Here is a 26,392-nt window from a genome sequence, read left to right as displayed (position 1 = left end):
TGACATTTTTTAACAGAACAGGGGGGCCAATGTAGCTGTAACAATTTGCAATTGTGACTTGACGCTAGAAACGTGACTAAAGGTTGCAACACCTGGAATAGAACAAAGAACAGTACAGCACAGGAAACAGGCCCTTCGGCCCTCCAAGCCTGTGCCGCTCCTTGGTCCAACTAGACCAATCGTTTGTATCCCTCCATTCCCAGGCTGCTCATGTGACTATCCAGGTAAGTCTTAAACGATGTCAGCGTGCCTGCCTCCACCACCCTACTTGGCAGCGCATTCCAGGCCCCCACCACCCTCTGTGTAAAAAACGTCCCTCTGATGTCTGAGTTATACTTCGCCCCTCTCAGCTTGAGCCCGTGACCCCTCGTGATCGTCACCTCCGACCTGGGAAAAAGCTTCCCACTGTTCACTCTATCTATACCCTTCATAATCTTGTACACCTCTATTAGATCTCCCCTCATTCTCCGTCTTTCCAAGGAGAACAACCCCAGTCTACCCAATCTCTCCTCATAGCTAAGACCCTCCATACCAGGCAACATCCTGGTAAACCTTCTCTGCACTCTCTCCAATGTGGCCTAACCAGCGTTCGATACAGCTGCATCATCAGACTCCAGCTTTTATACTCTATACCCCGTCCTATAAAGGCAAGCATACCATATGCCTTCTTCACCACCTTCTCCACCTGTGTTGCCACCTTCAAGGATTTGTGGACTTGCACACCTAGGTCCCTCTGTGTTTCTATACTCCTGATGACTCTGCCATTTATTGTATAACTCCTCTCTACATTATTTCTTCCAAAATGCATCACTTCGCATTTATCCGGATTAAACTCCATCTGCCACCTCTCCGCCCAATTTTCCAGCCTATCTATATCCTGCTGTATTGCCCGACAATGCTCTTCGCTATCCGCAATTCCAGCCATCTTCGTGTCATCCGCAAACTTGCTGATTACACCAGTTACACCTTCTTCCAAATCATTTATATATATCACAAATAGCAGAGGTCCCAGTACAGAGCCCTGCGGAACACCACTGGTCACAGACCTCCAGCCGGAAAAAGACCCTTCGACCACTACCCTCTGTCTCCTATGGCCAAGCCAGTTCTCCACCCATCGAGCCACTTCTCCTTGTATCCCATGAGCCTTAACCTTCTTAACCAACCTGCCATGTGGGACTTTGTCAAATGCCTTACTGAAATCCATATAGACGACATCCACGGCCCTTCCTTCATCAACCGTTTTTGTCACTTCCTCAAAAAACTCCTCCAAATTTGTAAGGCACGACCTCCCTCTTACAAAACCATGCTGTCTGTCACTAATGAGATTGTTTCGTTCTAAATGCACATACATCCTGTCTCTAAGAATCCTCTCCAACAACTTCCCTACCACGGACGTCAAGCTCACCGGCCTATAATTTCCTGGGTTATCCCTGCTACCCTTCTTAAACAACGGGACCACATTCGCTATCCTCCAATCCTCAGGGACCTCACCCGTGTTCAAAGAAGCAACAAAGATTTCCGTCAGAGGCCCAGCAATTTCACCTCTCGTCTCCCTGAGCAGTCGAGGATAGATGCCATCAGGCCCTGGGGCTTTGTCAGTTTTAATGTTCCCTAAAAAACCTAACACTTCCTCTCTTGTAATGGAGATTTTCTCTAACGGCTCAACACCTCCCTCCGAGACACTCCCGGTTAACACGCCCCTCTCCTTCATGAATACCGATGCAAAGTATTCATTTAGGATCTCCCCTACTCCCTTGGGTTCTAAGCATAATTCCCCTCCTTTGTCCCTGAGAGGTCCGATTTTCTCCCTGACAACTCTTTTGTTCCTAACGTATGAATAGAATGCCTTAGGATTCTCCTTAACCCTGCCTGCCAAGAACATCTCGTGACCTCTTTTTGCCCTTCTAACTCCCCGTTTGAGATCTTTCCTACTCTCTCTGTATTCCTCCAGAGCTCCATCTGTTTTCAGTTGCCTGGACTTAACATACGCCTCCCTTTTCATTTTAATCAGATCCTCAATTTCCCTGGTTATCCACGGCTCTCGAATCCTACCTTTCCTATCTTTCCTTTTTATAGGCACATGCCTATCCTGCAGCCTTATCAATAGTTCCTTAAAAGACTCCCACATGCCAGACGCGGACTTACCCTCGAACATCCTCTCCCAATCAACATCCACCAATTCCTGCCTAATCTGGCTATAGTCAACCTTCCCCCAATTTAGCACCCTGCCCGTAGGACAGCACTCATCCTTGTCCATTACTATCCTAAAGTTAACAGAGTTGTGGTCACTATTTGCCACATGTTCCCCTACCGAAACTTTGACGACCTGACCGGGCTCATTTCCCAGAACTAGGTCCAGTATAGCCCCCTCTCTAGTCGGGCTATCTACATACTGTTCCAAAGAACCTTCCAGTACGCATTTTACAAATTCCTCCCCGTCCGGACCCCCAGCTCTAAGCACTTTCCAGTCTGTGCCAGGGAAATTAAAGTCCCCCACTACAACAACCCTATGTTTTCTGCACCTATCCAGAATCTCCTGACATATCCTTTCCTCCACTTCCCGTGGGCTGTTGGGTGGTCTGTAGTACACCCCCAGCATAGTGACTGCACCCTTCCTGTTTCTGAGTTCCACCCACAGCGACTCAGTACATGACCCCTCTAAGTTGTCTACCCTCTGCACCGCGGTAATATGCTCCTTAACTAATATCGCTACTCCCCCACCTTTTTTAGCCCCTCCTCTGTCTCGCCTAAAACACTTATACCCCGGAATATTCTGCTGCCAGTCTTGTCCTTTTAACCAAGTTTCCGTCACCGCAACCACATCCAAATTCCGCATAAGCATTAAGGCCCTAAGTTCGTCTGTTTTACCCGTTACACTCCTCGCATTGAAGCAGATGCACTCCAGACCTCCAGGCCCAGTCAGGTCCTCCTCCTTCAGAGTGCTCCTCTTCTTAGCTAGCCTTGCCCTGGCCCCCAGCTCAACCCCAGCCTCAGTATTTACTGACCTCCTGTTTTGTTCCCCATCCCCCTGCCACACTAGTTTAAATCCTGCCGAAACACTCTAGCAAAACTCCCAGCCAGGATATTTGCTCCCTTCCAGTTAAGGTGTAACCCATCCTTTCTGTACAGTTGCCATCCTGACTTGAAGATTTCCCAGTTATCTATGAATTTAAAACCCTCCCTCTTGCACCAGTCCCTTAGCCATGCGTTCAACTGTAGAATCTCCCTGTTCCGAGCCTCACTTGCACTAGACACCGGGAGCAGTCCAGAGATTGCTCCCCTGGAGGTCTTACTTTTTAGCCTAGCACCCAACTCCCTGAATTTCTCTCGTATGACCCCCCTGCTCTTCCTACCTACATCATTTCCACCAATGTGTACAATCACATCAGTTTGACTACCTTCCTTTTTAAATATGCTTCCTACCCTCTCGGAGACATCCAGTACCCCGGCACCAGGGAGGCAGACTACCATCCTGGATTCTCGTTCAGTCCCACAGAAGCGCCTGTCCGTGCCTCTAACCATTGCGTCCCCCACAACTATCGCTCTCCTAAACCCCTTCTTTCCCTTCCGGACCCCTGAGCCTGTCTCCGTGGAGGCGATCTGGTCCTCGTGGCTTACCCCTGGAGGGTCATCCCCCTCCACAGAATCCAAAACAATATACCTATTTTGGAGGGGGACAACCACAGGGGATCCCTCTACAGACTGCTCACTCCCTTCCCTTCTCCCATCTGTTGCCCATCCCTTTCTTTTATGGGAGACTGCCACTGGGGTACTTTCTGGCACATCACCCTTCTGACTATTACCCCTCCTAACCGTGACCCACGTGTCTTCCTTCCGAGACCCTGGTGTCACTACCTGACTATAACTTTTATCTATTACTCTCTCATTTTCCCCAACTAAACTGAGTTCATCGAGCCTCAGCTCCAGCTCCCTTACACGATCCTTCAGGAGTTGCAGTTCCACACATCTGGCACAGATATGGACTTCCGGGAGGCAAGTTGTCTCCAGGAACTCCCACATCCCACACCGAATGCAGTATACTGGCCTCCCACTCATACCAGCCATGTCCTTTTTAGTTTTTGGGATAAAACAAAAAGGGGGTGTAACCGAAGAAAAACAAACAAACAACCTTCCTCGCCTGTGCCGAAGCCCTGTGAGCCAAAGCCCTTATAGCTCTCACTCTGTCCCCTGCTCACTCCACTGCCCGCTAACGACGCTGCCCGCTCAAAGGTGCGGCCTACTTTTAAACCCTCCAAAACCTTCCCAGGCTGCTGCTGGGCCTATTTCCTGTTTAGAAAAAAAACCTCCGATTTTTTTCACTAATTTAACTGAAAAATAATTAAATAAATTAGTGCACAAACAAGCTCCCTTACCCTCAGCCTGCTCCTGTGGAACAATGAGGGTCTGCAATGTTTCTTAAGACCTCTTTCTTTGTCCATGCTTATGGTCACCTGTACCCCACCCCCATATCTCCTTTGTGGCGCCAGGAAGCAATTTGGAATGTGGGGGGAAGGGGTGGGTGGGCAGCAGTGTCATCATTATGTGTACCGATGTTCCTGATCCAAGATTGGCTTCTCCGAGATGCCAAGAGGAGCAGTTAAAGATGGTGCAACCTGGACATGTCTGAAAGGCAATCGGAGGATTGGGAATGTGATTTTTGGGCCCATCATTGAGATACGGGGGTGGGTGGCACAGTGCTTAGCACTGCTGCCTCACAGCTCCAGGGACCCAGGTTCGATTCCCAGCCTTGGGTGACCGTACAAACTCCACACAGACATTCTCCCCGTGTCTGCGTGGGTTTTCACCGGGAGCTGTAGTTTCCTCCCACAGTCCAAAGATGTGCAGGTTAAGTGGATTGGCCATGATAAATTGCCCCTTAGTGTCTCAAGCTATGTAGGTTTGGTGAGGTTAAATATGGGGGATAGACCTGGGTCAGATTCTCTGTCAGAGAATTGGCGCAGACTCGATGGGCCAGATGGCCTCCTTCTGCATTGTAGGGATTCTATGATACCAGAGGAGTCTGCAAAACTCTCCCAACAACTGTAACCCGGAGGAGTCCAGTTAATCCCCTGATTGTTTCTCCTCTGCGTCAACATGGGCGGCAGGGTGGCACAGTGGTTAGCACTGTTGCCTCACAGCACCAGGGTTCGATTCCCGGCTTGGGTCACTGTCTATCCAAAGTCTGCACGTTCTCCCCATGTCTGCGTGAGTTTCTTCCAGGTGTTCCGGTTTCCTCCCACAGTCTGGAAGACATGCTGATTAGGGTGCATTGGCCATGCTAAATTCTCCTTCAGTGTACCCGAACAGGCATCGGAGTGTGGAGACTCGGGGATTTTCACAGTAACTTCATTGCAGTTTTTATGTAAGCCTACTTGTGATAAATAAACTTTACTTTTACTTTATGTTCGTGGTACTGGGGGCAGTGGCTAAAGGGTCTTTGCTGTCAATTGACCTATCTCTCCTGAATAAAGAGATTTTAGATTTCTTGACAAAAATGACCCCAAGCTTCTGGTGCCCCTGAGTCCTTGAAGACTGATGAATCCACTATATGAAAGAAATGTTTGAAGAATTATTAATAAAAGCTTACAGAAAATGGTCTGATGGACTCACATAATCACTAGTGACTGGGGGGTGGACAGGCTAATGCTGGAATGTTTTCTACCTTTTTATTATTTTTTCTTGTAATTCCAATGTATGTAGAAAGAAGCTCACTAATTGAGAGTCTTCTAATTAACTTTAGACGTCAATTTTTTGAAATGGAGTATAAGAAAAAGTCTCGGTCTGACCTTTTTAATTGATGTGGAGATGCCGGCGTTGGACTGGGGTAAACGCAGTAAGAAGTTTAACAACACCAGGTTAAAGTCCAACAGGTTTATTTGGTAGCAAAAGCCACACTTTAACCAGACTTTAACCTGGTGTTGTTAAACTTCTTACTTTTTAATTGACCCAAGGATCTGTTCCAAGCAGTTAGCCTTTACTTGGCTTGAAAAGACGCAGCAATAATGTATTTGGCTTTAAAGCAAGACAGAGCAGCAGAATAGTGGACGTGGAGAGGATGTTTCCACTAGTAGGAAAAACTAGAACCCGAGGGCACAACCTCAGACTGAAGGGACAATCCTTTAAAATGAGGAGGAATTTCTTCAGCCAGAGAGTGGGGAATCTATGGTAATCTTTGCCGTTGGAGGCCAGGTCATTGAGTGTCTTTAAGACAGAGATAGATAGGTTCTGATTAATAAGGGGATCAGGGGTTATGGGGAAAAGGCAGGAGAATGGGGATGAGAAAAATATCAGCCATGATTGAATGGCGGAGCAGACTCGATGGGCCGAGTGGCCTATTTCTGCTCCAGTTTTGTGGTCTTATGAATATTGCATTAGACATTTGGTGGTATGCTACTTGCACTCTTGGAAACAGCCCATCCTTTTGAGCTGCTCTAAACAATGAGAGTCTTGCTAATAAGCTACGTCCATCTGTATTAACCGTTGTATTCCTTGAAGTGAGTTGGGGAGTACAAACAAAGGAGCAGGGCCCAGCCCTCCATATTGGCAGTTAGCCGTCTCAACTCTTCATTCCCTTTTCCCTCAGCATTTGTTGACTCCTGTGGTTCCATTGTTTCGCTCAGGCACCTCTTGTACCTCTAAAGTTTGTTTATTAGTCACAAGTAAGGCTTGCATTAACACTGCAGTGAAGTTACTGTGAAACTTCCCTAGTCGCCACAGTCCAGCACCTGTTCTGATCAGTGCACCTAACCAGCACATTTTTCAGACTGGGAGGAAACCAGAACAACCGGAGGAAACCCACGCAGACAACATGGGGAGAACGTGCAGACAATGACCCAAGCTGGATTTGAACCCAGGCCACTGGCGCAGTGAGGCAGCAGTGCTAACCACTGCACCACCGTGCCACCAAACCCCTTCTAACCATACCACCACCTGAATCTGGACTGGACCCTCTCGTCACACTCTCAAAGACAGTTTGTGCTGGATGCTTAGAATGAGTGTTTTCAAATACATCTTGTTCCCTTCTATCCATCTCTGTAATGTACAGTTTGGACCTTGCGGAAATGCTGGTCGGTCTCTCGCTGAAGTGCCATTGGATACGTGGACTATGGGGGCAGTGCGGTGGCACAGTGGTTAGCACTGCTGCCTCACAGCGCTAGGGACCCGGGTTCGATTCTGACCTTGGGTCACTGTCTGTGTGGAATTTGCACATTCTTCCCGTGTCTGCGTGGGTTTCCTCCGGGTGCTCCGGTTTCCTCCCACATTCCAAAGATGTGCGGGTTAGGTGGATTGGCCATGCTAAACTGACCCTTAGGTTCAGGGGCATTAGCAGGATAAATATGTTGGCTTACAGTGATAGGGCCTGGGAGGGATTGTTGTTGGTGCAGGCTCGATGGGCTGAATGGCCTTCTCCTGCACTGTAGGGTTTCTATGATTCTATTCTATGACTAGAATGCAAATGTAATTCTGTTTCCAGTTTAAAGGTTAAGATTATATTCATTGGAGTTTAGAAGAACGAGGGGGAGTCTCATAGAAACTTATAAGATCCAAATAGGGCTAGACAGGGTAGATGCAGGAAGGATGTTCCCAATAGTGGGGGTGTCCAGAAACAGGGGGTCACAGTCCGAGGTTACAGGGTAAACCTTTTAGGACTGAGATGAGGAGAAATTGGCACATGAAGTCATTTAACATAACCTGTCACTTGTAGATTCAGAAAAAAAATCCCTGATGGTGAGGGAGTCCAGAACTAGGGGTCAAAGTTTGAGGATAAGGGGTAAACTGAGATGAGGAGAAATTTCTTCACCCAGACAGCAGTGAGCCTGTGGAATTCGCTCCCACAGAACGTAGTTGAGCCAAAACATTGTATGTTTTCAAGGAGTTAGATATAGCACTTTGGGTGAAGGGGATTTAATCAAGGAAATTTTTACCCTACAGTCATGCTGTCCCGTTGCGGCGTGGCACTGTTTTTGGGGCGGGGGGGGGGGGGGTCGTGGCACTGTTTTTGAGTGGGGGCGGGGGGTGTAATTGCCACGCACGTGCTTTTTAAATGGGATGTTTCCATTCTAAATGTGGGGATAGAAATTGATAATCGGGTACTTCCAGATACCAGACTTTCAGTCTATGAACGGATAATGTGAATGTGTCAGTTTTGAACTCTGTCCTATTTTAACAGTGAAAGTACCCGCGGTACAACTATCGATTTTAAACTAGTTTTGAGAGGGAACCACTCTGGTAAAGCACCGATGTTTTGATGTTAGTCGGACTGGAACTGTTGCCGGCAGTGACTTGAGATTGAGTCGAACAGGATACAACGTGGTACCGATAGTTAACCAATCCCCTCCCTGATGGACTAACCTCCCTTTGAAAACAACAAGCTTTTCTCTGGAGGGAATAAAAAAACCCACAAACTCATTCTGTCCCAATATTCCTTTAAACTGAAACGTGTATTTTCCTCTTCATTTGCAATGAGCTTTCAAAGTTAAGAGGAGTTGAGATTTTTTCATGGGCGGCACAGTGGTTAGCAATGCTGCCTCACAGCGGCAGGGACCCGGGTTCGATTCCCGGCTTGGGTCACTGTCTGTGCGGAGTCTGCATGTTCTCCCCCGTGTCTGCGTTAGTTTCCTCCGGGTGCTTCAGTTTCCTCCCACAGTCCTAAAGACGTGCTGGTTAGGTGCATTGGCTGTGCTAAATTCTCCCTCGGTGTACCCGAACAGGCGCCGGAGTGTGGCGACTAGGGGAGTTTCACAGTAACTTCATTGCGGCATTAATGTAAACCTACTTGTGACAAATAAATAAACTTTTCTGCCGGATATCTAATGAAACTAATTCTCTCTCTTCTCTCTTTCTCTTTTTTTTCTCTCTTTCTCTCCCTCTCAGGCACCCCCTACTTTTTTTCTTTTCCTCCTCTGCACTCACTCTCAAGGATAGTTAATTGTTGGAATGAGACAACTGATAAGATCTGAGGCCTCACTAGATGCACAGCAAATGGAACTGATTCACTTTAATAAAATAGCAGCATGTATTTCTTCAGCCTCCCTTTACATCAGTGTAAAATGTTTGTACGACTGTTACAGGGGACACATTGAAATAGCATTCTTCCTTTTACATTGTTCTTTATTAACTTTCTCTAGTTTGATGGGAAGGCAACATTAAACAATAGCAAAGCTGAAGATTTAGAACTTCTAAAGGACATGTAGGGTTCTTGTTTCTTCCGGGAATTTGGTAGATGTCGCCTAAACTGATGCTTCTGTCCAATGCAACAACAACATGCCTTTGTGTGGCAAATGTGCCTCTGATGTAATTAACATAGTAAGAAGTCTCACAACACCAGGTTAAAGTCCAACAGGTTTATTTGGTAGCAAATACCATAAGCTTTCGGAGCAATGCTCCTTCGTCAGATGGAGTGGTCTCTGTTCCCCCCCGCCCCGAGGAGAACAGAGACCACTCCATCTGACGAAGGAGCATTGCTCCGAAAGCTTATGGTATTTGCTACCAAATAAACCTGTTGGACTTTAACCTGGTGTTGTGAGACTTCTTACTGTGCTTACCCCAGTCCAACGCCGGCATCTCCACATCGTAATTAACATTCCCAAGGCACTTCACAGTATTATGAAGTAAAATTAAACATCGGGTCACAGAAGGCAGTGTTACAGCAGATAGCCAAAAGCTTCTATCATTTGGTTTAGACTATCAAATAGAATATTATATTTGAAGTGCTGGCAGAAACATGCCAAATACCTTTTAACCATAGAATTCCCAGAGTGCAGAAGGAGGCAATTCGGTCCATCAAGTCTGCACCGAACCTCCGAAAGAACATCTTACTCGGGTCCACCCACCCGCCCTATCCACATAACCCCGCGGATTTGCCATTGCCAATCCACCTAACCTGCACATCTCGTGCGAGGAAACGCGACAGCGATACGGTGGCACAGTGGTTAGCACTGCTGCCTCAAGCTCCAGGGACCTGGGTTCGATTCCCAGCTTGGGTCACTGTCTGTGTGGAGTTTGCACATTCTCCCCGTGCCTGCGTGGGTTTCCTCCGGGTGCTCCGGTTTCCTCCCACAGTCCAAAGATTTGCGGGTTAGGTTGATTGGCCATGGTAAATTGCCCCTTAGTGTCTCAGGATGTGTGGGTTAGAGGAATTAGTGGGGTAAATATGTGGGGTTGTGGGGATAGGGCCTGGGCGGGATTGTTGTCAGTGCAGACTCGATGGGCCGAATGGCTTCCTTCTGGACTGTGGGGTTTCTATGATTCTATGAAACCGGACCCAGAGAAAACCCACGCAGACACGGCGAGAACATGCAAACTCCTCACAGACAGTGACCCGAGCTGGGAATTGAACCCGGGTCCCTGGTGCTGTGAGGCAGCAGTGCTAACCACTGTGCCGCCCACTACTGTAGCGTGCACTGAACTATAGGGTCATTAGGAATCCAAACGCTCCATGTCTGTGCATGACACACTTTCCTGGCCTACCGATGCATTGAATTTAAATTCCACTTCAAATCTCGCCCTGGTCTCTCCCTATCCTATATCTCATTCTCCATCTCTACTATTAACTGCCTTTGGCATCAGAGCCTTCAGCTGCCTGAGACATATTCTTTGGAACTCCCTCGCTTTTTTCCACTTTTTTTCTTAAGACCAATCTTTCTTGATCAAACTTTTGTATACTTTTTTTAAAAAAGCAAATTACTGCGGATGCTGGAATCTGAAATCAAAAGAGAAAATGCTGAAAAAAGAGCTGATGTTTCTAGTGCAGATGGACTCGAATCGTCGGCTCTTTTGTCTCCTTACAGATGCTGCCAGATCTGCTGAGATTTTCCAGCATTTTCTCTATTGGTTTTGTCTACTATTCATGCGTCTCCCTCCATGCCTTCGTGTCCATCCCTTTATCTGTTTCCCTTCCTTGCTACACCTTGTGGAGAGGAGCGATATGCGCGATCCAAGAAGATCGCGCATATCAACACAGACATCAAGTTTCTACACAGATGCAAGAAAGCAGACAAGATAATCACATTCCAACCATTATCTTGCAGTTGAGTCTGTGTCTATATATGCCGTGTTTGTGAACCCAACTCTCCACTCACCTGATGAAGGGGCAGCGCTCCGAAAGCTCGTGCTACCAAATAAACCTGTAGGACTTTAACCTGGTGTTGTGAGACTTCTTACTGTCGCTACACCTTGGGGCCTCTTTTGTGAGTTAAAGGTGCCACCTAGCAGCTTATTGTAGATTAGCCCCGTGTAAGAGGAGAAATCCATGGTCTTGGCTTGAACGGATACTTTGAGACCAGCTTGAGTGTTGGATCAGTTATTTAGGAATTTCTACTGCCAACAACGGTTAGGACATTTGCCTGTTGAACTTCTTTCAACATTCAGTGAGATCATGGCTGATCTGTGACCTAACTCTGTGTGCCTCACATGAGGCCTTTGTCTCCTATTTCTTCATAACCTTTGGTTAACAAAAAACTCTAACAATCTCAGATTTGTAATTAACAATTGACTGCTGTTTGTGAAAGGAGAGTTCTAAACTTTACCACCCTTTTCCATTTCCTAACTTTGCTCTTCATAAATGCTATGCAGTAGAGCATGGGCTTATTGCTGTTCTGCATTCCTTCTCCATGCATCCTCTATGTTAAAATACATATTTTCTACCTTCTCTTTCTCAAGATTTTATCAGAGCTTTAAAATTGGACGAAGAGGCATGCATCAGATATGAGTGGTGGCGGACAATTAAACAACTCACTAGGGGACAAGACTGCACAAGGACCTCATCTTCCATGGTGGGGAGCTCAATATATCAGTGCAAAAGATGAGGCCGGGATAGCATGGTAGCACAGTGGCTAGCAAATGCTATGTGTCCTTACAATGTTCATACGGTAGGACTGAAGACTTGTGCTAGCCACACTTCTAGCCAAGCTATTCCAGTACAGCTACAACACTGGGATCCCACCCAGCAATGTGGAAAATTGCTGTGGTGTGTGTGCCTTGTGTACACAAAGTAGGACAAATCAAACCCAGCCAATTACTGCCCCATCAGTAAGTCGATGGAAGGCGTCATCAACAATGCTATTGAGTGGCACTTGCTTAGCAATACCCTGATCATTGGTGTTCAGTTTGGAATCCGCCAGGGCCACTCAGCTGCTGACAACTTTACAGCCTAGGTTCAAACATGCGCAAAACAAAACAGAGGTGAGGTGAGAATTGCTCCCTTGACATTAAGGCAGCACTTGACTGAGTGTGGCAGCAAGGACCCCTGGCGTAACTGGAGTTAATGGGATTCTGGGGGCGAAGCTCTCCAGATTTGAATCATTAGCACAAGAGTCAATTATCTCAGTCCCAGGACATCACTGCAGGAGTTCCTCAGGGTGGTGTCCTAGGCCCAACCATCTTCAGCTGCTTCATCAATGACCTTCCTCCTATCATAAGGGCAGATGTGATGATTGTTGATTGACACTCCTCAGATACTGAAGCAGTCCGTGTCCTAATGTGGACAATATCCAGGCTTGGGCTGACAAGTGACAAATAACATTCGCGCCTGACAAGTGCCATGCAATGACCATCTCCGACAAGAAAGGATGTAATCATTGCCCAATGACATTCAATGGTATTACCATCTCTGAATCCCTCACTGCCAACATTCTGGGGGTACCAGTGACTAGAAACTGAACTGGTACCACGGCTACAAGAGCAGTCAGAGGCGAGCAATCCTGCAGCAAGTATCTCACCACCTGACTCCCCAAAGCCTGTCTGCATATCAAGTCAGGAATGCAATGGAATACCCACCCCTTGCCTGGATGAGTGCAACTCCAATAGCACAAGAAGCTTGACACAATCCAAGATGAAGCAGCCTGCTTGATTGGCACCCCATCCACTCCCTCCACTACCGATGCACAGTGGCAGCGGTGTGTACCACCAACAAGATGCATAGAACATAGAAACATAGAACAGTACAGCACAGAACAGGCCCTTCGGTCCACGATGTTGTGCCGAGCTTTATCCGAAACCAAGATCAAGCTATCCCACTCCCTATCATCCTGGTGTGCTCCATGTGCCTATCCAATAACCGCTTAAATGTTCCTAAAGTGTCTGACTCCACTATCACTGCAGGCAGTCCATTCCACACCCCAACCACTCTCTCTGCCGAAAGAACCTACCTCTGATATCCTTCCTATATCTCCCACCACGAACCCTATAGTTATGCCCCCTTGTAATAGCTCCATCCATCCGAGGAAATAGTCTTTGAACGTTCACTCTATCTATCCCCTTCATCATTTTATAAACCTCTATTAAGTCTCCCCTCAGCCTCCTCCGCTCCAGAGAGAACAGCCCTAGCTCCCTCAACCTTTCCTCATAAGACCTACCCTCCAAACCAGGCAGCATCCTAGTAAATCTCCTCTGCACTCTTTGCAGCGCTTCCACATCCTTCTTCTAGTGAGGTGACCAGAACTGCACACAATATTCCAAATGTGGTCTCACCAAGGTCCTGTACAGTTGCAGCATAACCCCACGGCTCTTAAACTCCAACCCCCTGTTAATAAAAGCTAACACACTATAGGCCTTCTTCACAGCTCTATCCACTTGAGTGGCAACCTTTAGAGATCTGTGGATATGGACCCCAAGATCTCTCTGTTCCTCCACAGTCTTCAGAACCCTACCTTTGACCCTGTAATCCACATTTAAATTAGTCCTACCAAAATGAATCACCTCACATTTATCAGGGTTAACCTGCACTTCAGGAACTCACCAAGGCTCCTTGAGCAGCACCTTTCAAACCCACAGCCACTCCCCCCTAGAAGGACAAGGGCAGCAGATACATTGGAACATTACCAAGAAGCTCCCCTCCAAGCCACCCACATCCTGATTTGGAAATATATCACCGTTCCTCTACTGGGTCACAATCCTGGAACTTCCCAACAGCACTGTGGGTGTACCTATGCCACATAGACTGGAGCTGTTTAAGAAACCAGCTCACCACCACCTTCTTGAGGGTGAATTGGGGTTGACAAACCCCTAGCCAGCTATGCCCACATCCCAAGAATGAGTTAACAAAAAAGAGGGAACAGAAGGATGTGCAGATGAATGGGAGGAGATTCATGTGGAGCATAAATGCCGGAATGAACCAGTAGGGCTGAATGGCTTCTTTCTGTTTTGAACTATCACAGCACCAGGGACCCAGGTTTGATTCCTGGCTTGGGTCACTGTCTATGTGGAGTCTGCACGTTCTCCCCGTGTCTGCGCGTTTCCACTCCACCTGACGAAGGAGCAGCGCTCCGAAAGCTAATGGTATTTGCTACCAAATAAACCTGTTGGACTTTAACCTGGTGTTGTTAAAACTCTTACAATAAATGCTGGCCAGCCAGCGACACCCTTGTCCCATGAATGAATAAAAAAAATTAGATCCATATGTTATGGATTACGTATCTGCATTTACTATGACTAAGTTTTGTCAACTTACCGTCAAAGTGAAAAAATATATATTTTCTATATCCTGATCATTTGCAAGCTTGACTCTTGTATTTAATTCTTTCTTATTTGTGCAAATTAGAACATCAGATCATAACCGCAGAATGGTAATTTTAAAAAAATTAAGAGTCTGAGACAATTTATATTATTTATTCCTTTAACATATCTGGGCAACGCTGGCTATCCTCCTTGAGGAGGGGGTGGCGAACCACCTTCTTGAATTGCTGTAGTCCATATTGTGTAGGTACACCCACAATGCTGTTAGGAAGGGAGTTCCAGGATTTTGATCTGGCAAAAACGAAGGAACGGCAATATCTTTCCAAGTCAGGATGGTGAGTGAGGTGGAGGGGAACCTGCAGATGGGTGATGTTCCCAAGCATCTCATAGAATCCTTCAGCGCAGAAGGAGGCCATTTGGCCCATCGAGTCTGTACCCACCACAATCCCACCCAGGCCCTAACCCATAACCCTAGCATTTACCCTAGCTAGTCCCCCTGACATTAAGGGACAATTTAGCTCGGCCAATCCACCTAACCTGTACATCTTTGCACTGTGGGAGGAAGCCGGAGCACCCGGAAAAAACCCATACAGACACGGGGAGAACGTGCAAACTCCACATCGACAGTGACCCAAGCCGGGAATCAAATCCGGGTGCTCCGTGTTTCCTCCCATAGTCCAAAGATGTGCGGGTTAGGTGGAATGGCTGTGATAAGTTGCCCTTTAGTGTCCTGGGATGCATGGGTTAGGGGATAAATATGTGAGGTTACGGGAATAGGTCCTGGGTGGGATTGTTGTTGGTGTCGACTTGATGGACTGAATGGCCTCTTTACGCACTGTAGGGATTCTATGAAAAACCTCTTCCAATTTAGCCTTCTGCATCCACCTTAAAGCTGAGAGATTTTGATTGTTATTCATCTTGGCTTCCTTCCTGCTTTAATTCCTGGTGGTGTTCTGCACATATCTCCCCCAGCAATTATATTTCTTTATTTTTATCTCCAACTGTAACCATCCATGTTCAATTTAATTTGTTGTAGGTGTTTAATCAGCCATGGTGCCAACATTGCTGCTGTGAATAGTGACGGGCAGCTGCCTATTGACCTCGCAGAGGAGGACTACATGGAGACCCTGCTGCAGGATCACATTAACAAGCAGGGTATGTCAAGGCGTCTGGAAACAATGGGCAGTACAATAATGTAGAACATAGAACATTACAGCGCAGTACAGGTCCTTCGGCCCTCGATGTTGCGCCGACCAGTGAAACCAATCTAAAGCCCATCTAACCTACACTATTCCAATATCATCCATATGTTCATCCAATGACCATTTAAATGCCCTTCAATGTTGGCGAGTCTACTACTGCTGCAGGCAGGGCATTCCACGCCCTTACTACTCTGAGTAAAGAACCTACCTCTGACATCTGTCCTATATCTATCACCCCTCAATTTAAAGCTATGTCCCCTCGTGCTAGCTATCACCATCCGAGGAAAAAGGCTCTCACTATCCACCCTATCTAATCCTCTGATCATCTTGTATGCCTCTATTCAGTCACGTCTTAACCTTCTTCTCTCTAACGAAAACAACCTCAAGTCCTTCAGCCTTTCCTCATAAGACCTTCCCACCATACCAGGCAACATCCTAGTAAATCTCCTCTGCACCCTTTCCGATGCTTCCACATCCTTCCTATAATGCGGCGACCAGAACTGTACACAATACTGCAAATGCGGCCGCACCAGAGTTTTGCACAGCTGCAGCATGACCTCCTGGCTCCGAAACTCAGTCCCTCTACCAATAAAAGCTAACACTCCGTACGCCGCCTTAACAACCCTATCAACCTGGGTGCCAACTTTCAGGGATCTGTGCACATGCACAAATACCATTCGTGTCGGTCAGAGTCTCTCTCTTGCCTCTGAGTCAGGCGATTGTTGATTCAAGTCTCACTCCGAGACCTGAGCACGATAACACTGAGGGAATGCTGCACTGTCAGAGCCGTGTGATCCCCGCAAGGCTGCCCCTCTGACCCCCTTCTCCCCGCAGTGCCAATCCAGACGGCCAGCTCTGATCGTTGGCCTCCCTTCCTCCCCTGCCAATCCCTATGCAGAGTGGCAGCGGGACCCCCCCCCCCCCCCCCACACCCTTGGCACTGCCCCATGCCTGATGGACAGTGCCAAGGTGTCCCATGGGCGGTGCTGTGACCCTGGCTGGCAATGCCAGGGTGCCAATGCTCAGTGGGCACAATCCCCAGCCATCTTCCAGATGAAGTGTTGAACCAAAATCTCAACTCCATTCTTGGGTGGGGCTGTAATAAAGTCCCATGGTACAATTTGGCAGGCAAGTTCTGCAATTTTTATCCCTCGCTAAAATGGACTAATACGAGAAGGAAATACTCCAGATGCTGCCAATCTGAAATAAAAACATGGTGTTGGTAAAACTCAACAGGTCCGGCAGCATCTGTGGAGAGAGAAAGAGGTAAGGTTTTGAATCCAATATGACTCTTCACCAGAATGAAATATCTGGCCCTCGTCACCTTGTTGTTCGAAGAACAAAGAAAATTACAGCACAGGAACAGGCCCTTCAGCCTTCCAAGCCTGCACCGACCATGCTGCCCGACTGAACTAAAACCCCCTACCCTTCCGGGGACCGTATCCCTCTATTCCCATCCTATTCATGTATTTGCTCAGACACCCCTTAAAAGTCATTATCGTATCTGCTTCCACTACCTCCCCCGCCAGCGAGTTCCAGGCATCCACCACCCCCTGTTTTTAAAAAAAAAACTTGCCTCATACATCTCTTTTAAACCTTGCCCCTTGCACCTTAAACCTGTGCCCCCTAGTAATTGACTCTTCCACCCTGGGAAAAAGCTTCTGACTATCCACTCTGTCTATGCCCCTCATAATCTTGTAAGACTTCTAACAGGTCACCCCTCAGCCTCCATTGTTCCAGTGAGAACAAACCAAGTTTCTCCAACCTCTCCTCATAGCTAATGTCCTCCATGCCAGGCAAACATCTTGGTAAATCTTTTCTGTACCCTCTCCAAAGTCTCCATATCCTTCTAGTAGTGTGGCGACCAGAATTGAACACTAAATTCCAAGTGCGGCCTAACTAAGGTTCCATAGAGCTGCAACATGACTTGCCAATTTTTAAACTCAGTGTCCCGACCGATGAAGGCAAGCATGCCGTATACCTTCTTGACTACCTTCTCCACCTGTGTTGCCACTTTCAGTGCACCTGTACACCCAGATCGCTCTGCCTATCAACCCTCTTAAGGGTTCTGCCATTTACTGTATATTTCCTATCTGTATTAGACCTTCCAAAACGCATTACCTCCACAATTTGTCCGGATTTGTTTGTGGTACTTTGTGTACAAATTGGTCACTGACTACCTTTGGAAATTCGGGATGTTCTAAAGTGAATAATTTGCATGGCTGTGGGAAAAGAGCAGGCAAACTACTGGACTGCTTCCTTCTGCACCACATAATTCCATGACTTCGAAAGTAATTAATTACATGTAAAGTGCTTTGAGATGTTGTGCAAGGCACTAAGCAAGCCTTACTTTCCTATTCAGTTAGCGACATTTCTTGGCGCATTTAAGTGTGCACAAGATCACAGCTGCTATTTGTAGTAAATCCTCACTCGCGTAATCATCCTTTGTAACTTGCAAATAGTGGAACTCAGGTCAGCGCTTGCATCTGAGATATGTTTATTCAGGAGCAGTGGGAGCTGCCTACTGTGTTGACCTGGAAGTCTTGCTTGCCCTACTGGGTTTTCACGGTGGTGCTGTTTTTCTCGTGTTGGAACGGGAAATGGGACATTTGAGAGGTGTTGTGACAGTGACTGTAATCGCTTCTTCCATCATCAGTGCGTGTTCATGATACAGCGGTCGTCATGTTCACTGACCCACCTTGGCTCCCGGTCCAGCAATGCCTCAATTTTAAACGGTTGGGGCTATGTTGTGATTTCTGAAACCGGGTGGCTTCGTAGGATTTAATGTGCTTGTCGCAACCCATGTATCACTGTTTGTTTTGAGCTGCCACCCGTATTGTTGTGCAATATTTAAGACCTTCTGTCCTTGCTCTTGCTCCCGCTCTTGTTTCTTTAGGGATTGATGTGGAATCTGCTAGACGCGAGGAAGAGGATTTGATGCTGCAGCATGCCAGGCAGTGGCTAAACAGTGGGAAGATAGAAGACACATCTCACCCAAAATCTGGTGCCAACGCTCTCCATGTCGCTGCAGCCAAAGGCTACATAGAGGTGATGAGGCAAGTGTAAATTCCCTTTTTATCCTGTGTCTGGAATGTGCTCCTACCAGGGCTACAAAGGTTTTAATTAGTAAAGTAAAGTTAAAGTTTATTTATTGGTCACAAGTAGGCTTACATTCACACTGCAATTAAGTTACTGTGAAAATCCTGCATAATGATTTCGAGAAGAAATTAGATATAGCTCTTGGGACTAAAGGGATATGGGGGAATGGAGAGGAATCAGGATATTGAGTTTGATCAGAAGGAATGGTGGAGCAGGCTGGAAGGCCCAACTGGCCTACTCCTGCTTCTAGTTTCTATTAACTGATTCGCAGCAAGGTGCCAATAAAGGTACTAACTTTGTCCTTTGAGCTCTTTTGCTAAGGAAGAGGGTTATCATGAGGAATTGCCTGTGACGTCTGGTCGTAGACATAGAAACATAGAGATGTGGAAAGTGACTTGGTGAGGACCCGATCAAGTTACGTCGTGATGTCTGTTTTTCATTTGGTAGGGCGGTCTGTCCTCCTGAGTCGAAAATCTGTCGATTCACTCCCCACTTCAGGACTTGAACGTAAGATGCAGGCTGACAGTGTTGCGTTCCTGGAAGAATAGCGCACTGTCCAAAATGCAGGGCTTTCTGATGTTCAAACTGTCTGCCTCTAACCGTCGATATTTAAAGATCCTATGCACAAATTATTGCCTACAAAGAGTTACTGCATTTCAAAGTAATTGTGGACTATTTTAGGGTACCCTGCGAAACAGACACAGCTTTTTCAATGTTTTTCTAGACCTGAGGTGAGATGCATTTTATTTTTATCAGTGCTGCGGGTGCATTGCTGTCTTCACTTTGATGTATTGCAGCACACCTGCATTGTTTTGCAAGAAGCAGCCCAGATCAAAATCAAGGGATTGGATTCCATAGTGCACCAAAGCAATACCTGACATCGAATACACTGTCATCCACGCCAAGCGTTGTATAAGTCCAACCCAGTGCAATTTCAGGCTTTGAAAGTCCTCAGTAATTCATTTGGGTCCTCTGGAAAATACATCATAGAATCCCTACAGTACAGAAGTAGGCCATTTGACCCATCAAATCTGACCACAGTCACACCCAGGCCCTATTCCTATAACCCCACGCATTTACACTGCTAGTCCCCCTGACACTAGGGTCAGTTTAGCATGGCCAATCAACCTAACCTTCATATTTTTCGACTGTGGGAGGAAACCGGAGCACCTGGAGCAAACCCACGCAGATGCAAACACCACAGAGTGTCCCGAGGCTGGAATTGAACTTGAGTCCCTGCGCTGTGATATGAATGGCTATCTGGAGAATCTAGACAGCCTGCGTTTTTCAGAGCAGAGAAGTTGAAAGGGAGATTTAACAGAGCCTGATATGGTTTATTATTGTCACATATATTGGGATACAGTGAAAAGTGGTGTTTTTTGCATGCCATGCAATCAAAACATATTGTTCATGGAGTACGCAGGGGAGAAGGAAAGGAGAGAGTGCAGAATGTAGTGTTACAGTCATAGCTAGGGTGTAGAGACAGATCAGTTTAATATATGGTAGATCCATTCAAAAGTCTGACAGCAGCAGGGAAGAAGCTGTTCTTGAGTCGGTTGGGACGTGATCTCCGACTTCTACCTTTTTTCCCGACGGAAGAGGGTGGAAGAGAGAATGTCTGGGGTGTGTGGAGTCCTTGATTATGCTGGCTGCTTTGCCAGGGCAGCGGGAAGTGGAGACAGAGTCAATGGATGGAAGGCTGATTTGAGCGGTGGACTGGGTTTCGTTCACGACCCTTTGTAGGAGAGAGTGCAGAACATACTGTTGACATTGCAGATAGGGTGAAGAGAAAAATCAGCTTAATATGTGATGGGTCCATTCAAAAGTCTCAGGGCAGCAGGGAAGAAGCTGTTCTTGAGTTGGTTGTTACGTTTTCTCAGAATTTTGTATCTCTTTCCCGACAGAAGAAGGTGGAAGAGAGAATGCCCAGGGCGCGTGGGGTCCTTACTTATACTGGCTGCTTCAAAATTAGAACATCAGGTTGAAGTCCAACAGGTTTATTTGGTATCACGAGCTTTCGGAGCACTGCTCCTTCATCAGGTGAGTCTCACTTGATGAAGGAGCCGTGCCCCGAAAGCTTGTGACACCAAATAAACCTGTTGGACCTTAACCTGATGTTGTGAGGCTTCTTGCTGTGCCCACCCCAGTCCAACGTCGGCATCTCCACGTCAAAATGAGAAGGGTTTTGACAGAGTAGATGGAAAGAAGCTAACTGAAAGAGCAGAGAATTGGGACTAATTGGCAGCATTTTCGGATAAATGGCTCGAGCACGGTGGTCCAAAAAGGCTTCCTCTTTTCATCATTTGTTTTGCCTGCTGTTGAGTCACACTTTTGGAATGGGTTTGCTGAGTCGGCACTTCACATCTGGGATGACTCATCTCAATGCTACCTTCCATTTTGACCAGTGTAATTTCATTGCAGGCTACTCCTTCAGGCGGGGTTCAGTGTTCATGCGCAAGATAAGGATGGCTGGACCCCACTGCATGCTGCTGCGCACTGGGGAATGGAAGATTCCTGCAGGCTTCTTGTGGAGCATTTCTGTGACATGGAAGCATTAAATAATTCGGTAAGTTTATCTTATGATATAAATGATTTTTTTCCCCACAGTTATCTTAGAGTACAATTTATCACTTTTAGCAAATTGGAATAGCTGGTCAAAATAAGTTCTTTGAATGTAGATTTCTGTGGAGAATTATCTTCCTCTACTTGCTCTGTGATTTAGTTGAATTTGGGTATTCATCCATTCACCAGAGTAAAATCCAGAAAAAATCTGACTGGAAGGTTTACGTGCATCGTACTCCATCTGTTCAATTCCTTGAAATGAAATGGAAAGAAAATCAGATGCAAGAGCTATGTAATCTTCGCCAACAGATACAATCCCTGCTGTGCAGAAGAGGCCATTCGGCTCATCGAGCCTGCACTGACAACAATCCCACCCCGGTCCTATCCCCGTAACCTCCCGTATTCACGCTGCTAATCCCCCTGACACTAAGGATGAATTTAGCATGGCCAATCACCTAACCAGCACATCTTTGGACATCGGGAGGAAACCCACGCAGATACAGGGAAAACATGCAAACTCCACTCATGGTAGTCACCCGAAGCTGGAATTGAACCTGGGTCCTTGCGCTGAGGGGCAGCAATGCTAATCACTGTGCCACCGTGTCGTTTTCTGAACTTCATCCAATGGATATTTCACATTCAAAGTTTATTTATTAGTCACAAGTAGGCTTATATTAATACTGGAATGAAGTTACTGTGAAAATCTAGTCGCCACACTTTGGTGTCTGCTCGGGTACACCGAGGGAGAATTTAGCATGGCCAATGCACCTAGCCAGCATGTCTCTCAGACTGAGAGGAAACCAGAGCACCCGGAGGAAACCCACGCAGACACGTGGAGAACGTGCAGACTCCACACAGACAGTGACCCAAGCCGGGAATCAAACCCGGGTCCCTGGAGCTGAGAGGCAGCAATGCTAACCACTGTGCCACTATGCTGCCCTGCTGTGGTCCATAGAATCCCTGCAGTGCAGCAAAAGGCCATTTGGCTCATCAAGTATGCACCAATTTTCCAAAAGAACATCTTACCCAGCCCCTCCCATTCGTCTTATCCCCGTAACCCCGTGCATTTACAATTGCTAACCCATCTAACCTACATATCTTTGAACTGTGGGAAGAGACCGGAGCACCCAGAGGAAACTCACGCAGACATGGGGGCGAACATGCACAAACCACCCACTTGATCACCCAAGGCCAGAATCGAACCCAGGTTATTGACGCTGTGAGGCAGCAGTGCTAACCACCGTGCCACATTCTGAATATGAAAACCTGTTCCGTTGGTTCTCTACAAAAAGAGAATGGAAAGCAGGATGTTCACAGTTTACACTGGTTGTCCCTTGTAATGGAAAGTTCAGTTGCTTTTTAAGTAAATATTTGACTTTTATGGTCCCTGTGGCTGCAATTGTGCAACTTAAATGGCTTATGATAAAGAGAAAAAGTCTTGGCCATTCCCTCACTCAAAGGTTAATGGATATAGGGTGGTCTGTAAGAAAATTCAGCAACCAGTGAAAGTGTCTTTGAGAATAGGAGGGGGGAAAATGAAGAGTTTATACCAAGTCTGTGATTAAGCTGACCATTTTTTTTACAATACTGTGTGGGAGAAATGAATTGGTTCCTGAGCAGGTATTCAATTATCAGGATGTCTTATGATTTCATGAATGACACTAAAATTTGGTAATGGCAATTAGCATGAAATGCAATTTTTTTTCCCCCTCTTCCACCCCCGTAGGGCCAGACACCATTTGATGTTGCAGATGAGGACATTTTGGGATTACTTGAGGACCTACAGAAGAAACAGGATGATGTGAGTGTTCCTGCAAATCACTGCTGCTTTGTGAGGTCTACGTTTGTTTCCTCAGTAATTGACCGTTCATTCAAATTTTCCACAGTAAGTGGAACTGATTCGCTTCAGATCAGCCATGATCTTGTTGAATGGCGGGGCAGGCTCGAGGGGCTAGATGGCCTGCTCCTGCTCCTATTTCTTATGTTCTTATTCCTGTCTTGGCTCTTGTGTGTTGCTTCAGAAAATCCATTTAGAATCATGGAATCCATACAGTGCAGGGGGAGGGCTTTCGGCCCATCAAGCCTGCACCACCAACAATTCCACCCAGGCCCTAACTCCACCTAGTTACCCTGCTAGTCCCCCTGACACTAAGGCCAGAACTCTACCACCACGTCCGCCACGGAATCGGCGTGGGCGAGGGCCCGCCAATGGAAATCTTCATTGACGTCGGTGTCTCTTTTCTTTCTCTCTCTCTCTTTTCTCTCCTCCCCCCCCCCCCCCCCCCACACACACACACACACACACACAAATATTGTGCCATAGAAACAAACAAGTTGCTTTGTGTGATGACTTCAGTCAGGCAAATGAGGTTGGCCTGCTGGAGTATGAACTCCCGGATTGAGTCCTCGTGCCCGCTGGGCACCGCAGGGACAGGATTGTATTATTGACCCGTGTGCGTGCGTGTGTAGAGAGAGGAGAGAATCTCCGACAGCTACAGTATCCTTTGCAACCTCGTGCTGCAAATCCTTCCCCATTTACAGCGTCCACCGCCCCCATGTGAGAGAAACTTAGAAGACAAAGTAAAAGGTGAAGGGGAGAGAAGACTGGATGAAGCAAGTAAAAGCTGAGACAGAAATAATGGACAGGCGCGATGGAAAGGCAACTAGTATTCTGTGTTAATGCAGCAAAGCCACAGGAGCTCAATGAGTGATAAATTAATATTGCACCTGCTTGCACCTGATTTACAAATTCATATGATCACATTGTAGTGTAAAGTCTGTGTAAACTTGCCGTGATGTGATTATATACCCTTCTGCTAGTGAAGGAGCTGTGTTGCCACCACTCCTATCTGGATCTATAGCATGATGCATTTACATAGACAGTGTCCATTATAAATGTGGCTACTGGAAATGATAATGGGGTGTACTAGTTTAAAATGGGAACTCGGCTCCATCTGCTGCATGGCTCACTATACCCATCTTTAACCCCACTACAACTGAAGATTACACCGAGCCCTCATTCCCATTTCAATTTCCAGGAGAAACTGGCTAATTTTGAAACAAACATTTCTATGAGAAATATCAGAACATGGTCACATTAAGGCAATGAGGAGTTGAATGAAACAGGCAAGGATGATAAATAAGGTGGTGGTAAACTGCCTCCTTGAACCCGCTGCAGTCCATGTGGTGTAGGTACACCCACAGTGCAGTTAGGAAGGGAGTTCCAGGATTTTTTGACCCAGTGACCATGAAGGCATGACAGCATAGTTAGTCAGAATGATATGTGCCTTAGAGGGGAACTTGCAGGTGATGGTGTTCCCATGTCTCTCCAGCTCTTGTCCTTCTGGGTGGTGGACGTCACAGGTTTGGAAAATGTTGGGAGGGAAGCTTGGCAAATTTCTGAGAGCATCTTGTATATGGCGGATACCTCCACCACTGTGCACCAGTGAGAGAGGGAATGAATGTTAACAGGAATGGGTGAGGGGTGGGATTTTCTGGCCACACTCACCCGAAGGCTGGAATTTCACGTTCAAAGTCAATAGACCTTTGCATGGTCCGCCCCTGCGGGAATCGTAGCGGGCGCGACAGTAAAATTCCCCTTAAGGTGTCCTTAATTGTGTTGAGCTCCTCGAGTGCTGTTGAAGCTGTAATCATCTAGGCAAATGGAGAATGTTCCATCCCAATTTTGGCTTGTGCCTTGTAGGTGATGGACAGGCTTTAGGGAATCAGTAGGTGAGTGACCTGTCTCGGGATACCCAGCCTGTAACCTGTGGCCACAGTATTTATATAGCTAGTCCAATTCCGTTCAAGTTGTTGATGGGGAGGTTCAACAATGGTAATGCTGTTGACCTGATTGAATTAGGAGGCCTCAGCACTTCTGGTTTGGGAGGAGAACGTTGTTTAGAGATCCCACTCCTAATTACTGTCCAGTTACATTGGAAAAGTATGCTTCTGGAGACGGGATAAAGATGAGATCAGGCCAGGACTATGGGGCACCATTTACGAGAATCAATCTGCCTATCCAGGATAGTCATGATGTGGAGATGCCGGTATTGGAGGGCACATTTCCACTCCATCTGACAAAGGAGCAGCACTCCGAAAGCTAATGCTGTTTGCTACCAAATAAACCTGTTGGACTTTAACCTGGTGTTGTTAAAACTCTTACTGTATCCAGGGTAGGACAGGATAAGGTAGCAGAGGCTGTCCAGAAACGAATGTTCAGCTCCGATGATTTCAAGAGGGTAAAAGGACACTTGTAACTTAGTCACAGAATGAGGGAAGAAAGCATGTAACCTGTTACCCCCTGCAGAGCTTGTGTGTCACACTTAGAATGGGCACACCCAAGACTACAAATGAGCAATTAAACCACAGCATTGAGAATTTATTGATTGTTTGGCCTGTGTTCTTCTATTAACACAGCTGAGGACTGAAAAAGAAGAAAAGATGAAACGAGCCATTATTGAAACCTCTGTCCAGCAGCAGCAGCAACCAACCAAACCCAGGAAGTAAGTAATCTCTGTACTAATTACAATTGTAATTACAAACCAAGGGAAACTATCTTAGTTTATGACCCTCATTCTTTTATTAACCTTTGTGCTGTCACTTTGATGTGTGTGATTCACAGGGATAGAAAGATTTTTTTTCCCTCTTTCTCTACCAGCAGATCAGAGTTTAAAGCATTACAAACTCAATGAAACATTAATGACATTCAAAGTTTGGGACAGCGGCAGTTTGCATCCCTAACGGTGATTAAGGAACTTTGGGCAATGAATTCCAAACACACACACACATATGCACACCCCCCCTCTCTCTCTCTCTCTCTCTCTCTCTCTCTCCCCCCCCCCCCCCCCCCCATTGCAGACTCCTCTGTGAATTATGCTCATTTACTGGCTGTTATTTTATTCATTGTGACAAGCTGGATGACTACAGCAACGTCAATGTAATTGCAATGATTGGAGGTGGGGTGATGTTCCCACAGGTCAGCTATAAATGTGTTGCTTAACTTCTCCAAGTGACTCAGATGGTAAAGTCAGGATGCAACTAGTGCATCACGATCAGATGATTATTCCTCATCT

The 26,392-nt window shown here is 46.7% G+C and overlaps 1 protein-coding gene across 1 annotated transcript in view; it reads left to right on the top strand.

Annotated features, from left to right (window-relative positions):
* Positions 1-26,392, top strand: part of LOC144509018 (protein phosphatase 1 regulatory subunit 12C-like) — a 100,324-nt gene that overhangs the window by 10,952 nt on the left and 62,980 nt on the right. Inside the window, exons 3-7 of the mRNA XM_078237274.1 lie at positions 15,491-15,609; positions 18,553-18,712; positions 21,177-21,321; positions 23,044-23,118; positions 25,737-25,822. Of these exons, the coding sequence (XP_078093400.1) occupies positions 15,491-15,609; positions 18,553-18,712; positions 21,177-21,321; positions 23,044-23,118; positions 25,737-25,822 (585 nt within the window). The remainder of the gene's footprint in view (positions 1-15,490; positions 15,610-18,552; positions 18,713-21,176; positions 21,322-23,043; positions 23,119-25,736; positions 25,823-26,392) is intronic.

This window comes from Mustelus asterias, chromosome 21 (assembly GCF_964213995.1).
Source record: "Mustelus asterias chromosome 21, sMusAst1.hap1.1, whole genome shotgun sequence".
In the NCBI taxonomy this organism is placed as follows: domain Eukaryota; kingdom Metazoa; phylum Chordata; class Chondrichthyes; order Carcharhiniformes; family Triakidae; genus Mustelus; species Mustelus asterias.
Note: the sequence above shows the minus strand (reverse complement) of the source record. Positions and strands in the feature narration are given on the sequence as shown.